Source organism: Scyliorhinus torazame, chromosome 3 (genome assembly GCF_047496885.1).
Source record: "Scyliorhinus torazame isolate Kashiwa2021f chromosome 3, sScyTor2.1, whole genome shotgun sequence".
NCBI lineage: Eukaryota > Metazoa > Chordata > Chondrichthyes > Carcharhiniformes > Scyliorhinidae > Scyliorhinus > Scyliorhinus torazame.
Window position 1 is genome coordinate 92599339 of NC_092709.1, and position 7147 is coordinate 92606485.

Consider the following 7147-nt stretch of genomic DNA (forward strand, 5'->3'; position numbering starts at 1 on the left):
AATGGTCCCTTCAGAATACTGAAAGGGGATGGAAAGAGAAGATGTTGTTGGCTGGATGTGGCGGAAATGGCAGAGAATGATCTGTTGAATACAGAAACTAGTGTGGTAGAAGGTGAGGACAAGGGAAGCCTTGTCATGGTCCTGGAATGTTGGATGAAATGTGACAGACATGGTCACTGCCCTGGTCAACCACTGTGTGGGGAACGTTAGTTGAGGTAAAAGGAAGAAAAATCCGAAGCCCTGGTATGGATGGTTGTATCCTCAGAAGAGATGTGATAGAGGCAGAAATTGGGTCCTTTCAGGAAGTGGGGGGTGTGAGGAAGTTTACTCATAGTCATTGCGGAAGTAGATGGGTTTATACTGAATATTCATTGATAACCTAACCTCCAAAATGAAGACAAAGATGGGTAGGGAAGAGTTTGGAATGGGCCATGGGAAGGTGAGAGAAAGGTGGAATTGGAAGAGTTGATTAATTTTTCCAGTTCTAGGTAAGAACTGGAAACAGCAACAGTAGTTATCAATGTACAGGAAAAGGGGAGAGGGAGTCTTGAGTAGGACTGAAACAAAGAATGTTCCATATATCTCCTAAAAAGACAGGCAACCTCTGCGTGGGAAATATAGAATTTTTTCCAATGTAATTTTTTGGATCAATTTTAGACTTGTCCAAGGGCAGCACGGTGGCGCAGTGGTTAGCATTGCTGCCTCACGGCGCCGAGGTCCCGGTTCGATCCTGGCTCTGGGTCACTGTCTGTGGAGTTTGCACATTCTTCCCATGTTTGCGTGGGTTTCACCCCCACAACTCAAAAGATGTGCTGGTAGGTGGATTGGCCACGCTAAATTGCCCCTTAATTGGAAAAAATGAATTGGGCACTCTAAATTTTTTTATTTTTAAAATTTTTTTTAATTTACAAAAAACATTTTTTTAATGAAAAATTTTTTTTTTAGACTTGTCCAAATGAGAAATGTTAATTGTGGGGGTGGGTGGTTGCGTGGGCAGGCACCTATTCTCCGCATAAAGCACAGCTGGATCACTTGTAACATCGTGAGTAAAGCTGTCTGTATTTTATTGCAACAGTATGCTGCAACCTCCACTTAAGATTTCACCCTTTCCAATTGCCTATTGTCTCTTTGAGTGCAATTGTCAATTGGTATCAAATTAGGGACCATGTTGGGCTGTGCACCACGCTTTAGGAATTAGACTAAGGCATGTTTTACACTGGAACTTTACAGCTGAGAGAAAGATTGTTATCCCATCTGATTTGTGTTATCTTATTTACTGTAATATATGTTACTCACTTTGCTTTATACCAAGATGCTCTTAACCTCTATGTTGATTAACCTTCGTAGTCATCCAATGAAAGCAAAACATTTATTGAGGAACTAAACAATTAACCTGTGAGTTTGATTTTGTCAATACTTTTACTAGCTATGATCACTTAGCTGCAATGACTATACATTAACCCCTTATGTATATACAGATATACAGATCACTACAATTTGGACCTGTGCTTCAATGTCCAGCATCTAACCCACTGACCATCCATTTCTACTTCCACTTTTTATGAACTAAACATCTTTCAGAAAATGCACTTTTCTCTTTTCCAAATTCAAAATTTTCCTCACTTGCACCTGTATTTGAGCCTGGTGCAACTGTATTTGACAGATGTAATCAAAACTGTTGTTGGATATCCTCGGAAACAAAGTTTTGAAGCAAAATTCAACGGTTTTCATGACATTTTTAGGAAGCTGTACTTATAAATAGAATACTGTAATAAACAATAATAAACAAAGTTATCTTTCCGGCCAAGTCTTGAGCTCTGGCAATTAATTTCGGATGCTAAATAATGGCAAATAACTTCAGATTGTAAATGATTGGCACGTTTTTTAAAGAAAAGGCTAGAATTTGTGCCTGACTGTTGTTATCATCAGATTATGTAAAGTTTTAATGTGTTCTACATCAAGCATTTATATATACTGCGTTTATATGTACTGCTGTGTTCAGGTTGATTTGATGTGGAGACTGGGGTGAGCACAGTAAGAAGTCTTACAACACCAGGTTAAAGTCCAACAGGTTTGTTTCGATGTCACTAGCTTTCGGAGCACTGCTCCTTCTTCAGGTAAATGAAGAGGTATGTTCCAGAAACGATAGACAGATTCAAAGATGCCAGACAATGCTTGGAATACGAGCATTAGCTGATGATTAAATCTTTACAGATCCAGAGATGGGGTAACCCCAGGTTAAAGAGGTGTGACTAATATGTACCAATATTTGACGTTCTCAACATATTCATCAACAACAACAAATTTGAAGGGCAGCACGGTGGTGCAGTGGTTAGCATTGCTGCCTCACGGCGCCGAGGTCCCAGGTTCGATCAAGATAAAAATGAATTGGATACTCTAAATTTATTTTTAAAAACATCAATTTAACATTCTGAAGAGAACTCGTAATACTGACTCGAAAGCGATGGTTTAACCGAAGTCACTACATCTCAGGCGAGGAGCAAGGTTGAGAAGGCGGGGCCCTCTTGAATAACCTCAGCCAGGAATTGAACCCATGCTGTTGATATTGCAGTGCATCACAAACCAGCCGTCCCAGCTAAGACTGACTCTGCTATCATTGTTTTCTGAAATGCTCATTACATATATCTCTTTGTTCAATAGGCGACACACTAAATGAACGGGTTACTTATCATCGACTAGCAATAGTTCATCAGTCCCTTGGTCAGTGTGAACTGGCGGAACACTTTTATCTGAAGGCACTTTCCCTTTGTCCCTGTCCATTGGTGTTTGATGAGGAATCAATTTACTATGTCAGAGTATATGTACAACTGGGAGATATGACGTTCTATGATCTTAAGGTAAGAAACATACGGCACGATTTAACTAAACGGGAACAAAGTCCCATAGCGAGCGCGTTTAGTCACGTGTTTCCTGGCGCTTACAGCTCAGCAAAACACAACGCTGTCGAACGGCATTCGGGTTAGATAATCTTTATTGTCACAAATAGGCTTACATTAATACTGCAATGAAGTTACTGTAAGAGGCCCTTAGTTCCCACATTCTGGCCCCTGTTCGGGTACACGGAGGGAGAATTCAGAATGTCCAACTTACCGAGCAGCATGTCTTTCGGGACTTGTGGGAGGAAACCGGAGCACCCGGATGAAACCCAAACAGACACTGGGAGAATGTGCAGACTCCGCAGAGACAGTGAGCAAAGCCAGAAATCGCACCTGGGACCCTGGAGCTGTGAAGCAACCCTGATACCCACTGTGCTACCGTGCTGCCCAAGATAGGGGGCCTCAGCGGGGGAACATGCAGCCGAGGCCGCACATAAGTCCCGTTTTCTGCACCGAGGAGATCCGCTCACCGGAAACTCCTCAGTGATCTCTGAAGCTCCCGTGCAATCCCCAACCCCCCCCAACTCAATGAGGGGGTCCCTCCACCCCCCCCCCCCCCTCCCAACACCACCACCCCCCAACAAATGTACAGAGTACACTCGGTCCAATTGCCACCGTGCGAGATATGCCAGCTTGGCACAACCAACCTGGTACTCCGGCAGTGCCCCAGACAATTGGCAGTGCCAGGCTGGTACCCGGGATTGTACTGCCAGGATATCCAGCTGGCACAAGCAGTGCCAGGGTACCACCCTGCCCAAAGGGCATGCACCTGGAAGCTTCCAATTCCCTGTGAGACCCCCACAAGTGCTGTTCCGTCTGGTGCTAGTTTATGGAGACCAGTACTGAATGGCGTTCGCCTAGGTCTCTGAGGTGAAGAGGATAGATCCCAACACCCGGGTGCCTCGGGAAACTGCTTATTAAAATGAGGGTAGCTGCCTACTCTAATATGCAGATTTGTCAAAAAGTGATCCCACCCACCATGGAAGAGACCTACATCGCAAGGATTGCGTTATATCTTGTGAGGGGTTGGAAATCAGATCGATCCCGGGAGCAGGGTCTCCTGGCTTCTATCAGCCATGTTGCGCTTGGAGCATTACTTTTCGGTCGCAGTGTGGCCATTGGCTCGCATTATATTTCCGTGGCAAGACGGTTGTAGTGATATAATCTAAACAGAATATTGAGATGTGCAGTTGTGCCAGTCAGAGGCTGGTTAGCTCAGTTGGCTAGGTAGCTAGCATGTGGTTTAAAATTTTAGGGAAGGAAATCTGCCACCCTTGCCCAGTTTGACCTCCATGTCACTCCAGACTCACAGTAATGTGGTTGACTCGTAACTGTCCATTGAAATGGTTTAGCAAGCCATTCAGAATATTAAGGCTGGACAACAAATACTGGTCTTGTTGGCGATGCTACATCCCAAGAAAGAATTGATAAAAAGATAATGCCAACAGCGTGGGTTAGATTCCCATTCCGCTGAGTTCAACTTGGGACCTGTCTACTTGCCCTTTCCCCAAGTGTGGAAGGCATTGGCAAACCACCACTGACAAAAACTGCCAAGAAAAATGGTTCAGGATGAAGCATCAGCAGACAATGAGCCAAGGAGCTGCCTTCGGGCAGAGCGCACATCATGCATGAAAGATGTGCTGGTTTAGTGAGATAATACTCATAAAGCTACACAGACTATTTTGATGTGGAGATGCCGGCATTGGACTGGGGTGAGCACAGTACAAAGTCTTACAACAGTAAGACCTTAGACTATTTTGAGATTGAGAAGGAGAGATCTGCCTCTATTTACATGCCACTAACCTTCTCACATTATGTACTGTGCCACAATGGTAGGGTTTGAGTTTCTAAAGCAAGATGATGTTATGAACTCCAGAGAAACGGTGCAAAGGGCAGATAATGCTGTTGGTCTAGAATTTCAGCTGAAGATTAGGCAAGACATTTGAGACACTCCTGTGGATGTCACTGACTTAATAAGATCATTTTCAGTAGATATATGTGCGTCCGTTACTTTAGCCCTGAAATAAAGGGTGGAATCTTCCGCTCTGTACTGGCTGAGGTGAGAAAATTAGCATGTAGCTCTCCAAATTGTAGTGCACTCTGTGCAAAATAGAATCTAGGGGTGTGGTTTTTGCCATCAGTGGCAGGAGCCTGGTAGAACCAGCAATGCCAACTCCACAGAGATCGCCCCCTCCCCCAACGGATACCAGGAAAGTCCCCACAAGCATCAGGCCTCACCACCACCAAACATAAGGGAAATCCACCCCCAATGGGGCTCTCCAGAGGGCCGGCCCCGGGCACTGCCCAAGCGTGTCCCTCTCCCTGGGGGCCCTACATACCTTTGCACCCCCGGCATGTTCCCCTCGACTGATTCCCATTTTTATATTCTTGTTGTAAACGTCAGTGAAGTATGAATATTTAGTGGGGGCTGGGGTGGCGTCATATGGCTAGAAAACCCTTTAATAACATTTTAATATATTTAAATGAAGTTCCTATTACGTCAAGTAGAGCGCTCCGGGAAAATCGAGAAACAAGATCTCACCAGCGAGAATCTCTTTTCCGACTCTTGCGGGACTTTGGGCCGGCATCGGCATTTATGCTGACCGACAACGTGGGTTCAAAATTCAGCTCAGACTATTCATTTATCTGTAGACGAGGGCTGAAGGATAATGAAAAATAGTGCAGAATTCGAACAGTGGGGACACTTCAAGAAAAGATCTCTTTACATAGAAGTTTGGCTGCTGTATAATTTTCCAATGCACAATTTCAAACTCTTAATGCTAAATTAGTACATTCAAAGGGGGCCATTTCAGATGCTTAACTGTATATGGCTGACTATTTCTGTTTCTATTTATACAATGCAATATTTAATGGAAATTAGTTGACTTCTCTTTTTCCTGCATTGCAGGATCCACATGATGCAGCAGGCTATTACCAATTAGCTCTTGCTGCAGCCATGGATTTGGGCAGCAAGAAGTTTCAGCTGAAAATCTGTACCAGGCTTGCCACGATCTACCACAATTTCCTTGTGGATAGGGAAATGTCACTCTATTTCTATCAGAAAGCAAGAAAATTTGCCAATGAACTCAATATTCGAAGGTTAAATCTATCTCCAACCCAGTATTATAAAACTGTAGCAAAGGCTCCTTCAAAATCCATCTTTTAAAAGGAAGTGGCTACACTGCTCTTCAAAACCTAAAGGGACAGGAACAAAGATCGATCATTCTGTTTTGGTGCAAAATATATGCTGCTGACCTTGAAGGCCTCTTTCTGGATTCACCTTCACTTCTTCCTCCTCCTCCTCCTTGTATCGTCTGACTGAGATTTGGATTTCCTCCTTACAGGAACGTCAGTCAGTGCCAGAGCTGTGAAACATGTTTCTTTTCTTTAAAAAAAGATTAATTCCAGGTTATGTTGGTTTCTGGTTTCTTAAAACTGTACAATTAGAAATAGTTACCTGTAAACTTTTTTTTAGGGTCGAACAATGTAACAAAAATGTATAAAAGAATAAGTTTCAAATTCAGACGCACCAGTAGTTGAAGATTGAAGTGTAATGGGAATGTCAGTATTGAGCAGTGACATTATTGCCATTTGAACTGAGCTAGATCATTCCTTATCGCAAAGATGCATTGTAGTCCCCTTATCATTCTTCTCTCCTTACCATTTTTCTCCATAATTTTATTGGCAGGACCATTTGACAGAATTCATATTAGCTGCACGCTGTAACTATCTGCGGCCACATTCATTAAAGTATACCCATTCGTGAATAATACAGTAAATATTTGTCAATCAAATACCACTAATTATGGAGACATTGCTATTTACAGACATTGCATGGGTTGGTCCTAAACGCTTCTGGGACAGTTGTACTGCTCATTGTTTAGTGAATGGCGTTTTTAAGAAATCTAAAGGAGGGATAAAATGGTTGCTTGCTGGTGTACTGAAATGTGAACAAATATATCACTATTCATTTGTCATCAAGTTGTAGATTTGTATGTTCTTTGTTCTTAAAAGTTCTTTATTATTTTTCCAACTTCAAAACAGAAGTTAGATGCAAATCCGAACCGTATTCTTTCTTTAGCCACGTTTTTCAGCACTCATTTATTGGTGCGGAAAATACCTATTGCCTTATACCTTTATTAGACGAGGTATTGATTAGAAAAGCAAGAATGTAATGCTGGAACTGTATAAGACACTGGATAGGCCACAGCTAGAGACCCTAGGATGAAGTCCATCAGGACCCAGGGACT

General features: G+C 42.9%; 1 protein-coding gene across 4 annotated transcripts in view; it reads left to right on the forward strand.

Annotated features, from left to right (window-relative positions):
* The window catches only part of LOC140408575 (SH3 domain and tetratricopeptide repeat-containing protein 1), a 124440-nt gene extending 117566 nt beyond the window's left edge, over window positions 1–6874 (forward strand). For all 4 annotated transcript variants that reach the window (XM_072495963.1, XM_072495964.1, XM_072495965.1 and 1 more), the window contains 2 exons: window positions 2662–2858; window positions 5806–6874. In XM_072495963.1, the coding sequence (XP_072352064.1) occupies window positions 2662–2858; window positions 5806–6063 (455 nt within the window). In that variant the 3' untranslated portion in view covers window positions 6064–6874. The remainder of the gene's footprint in view (window positions 1–2661; window positions 2859–5805) is intronic.
* The last annotated feature ends 273 nt before the right edge of the window (window positions 6875–7147 follow it).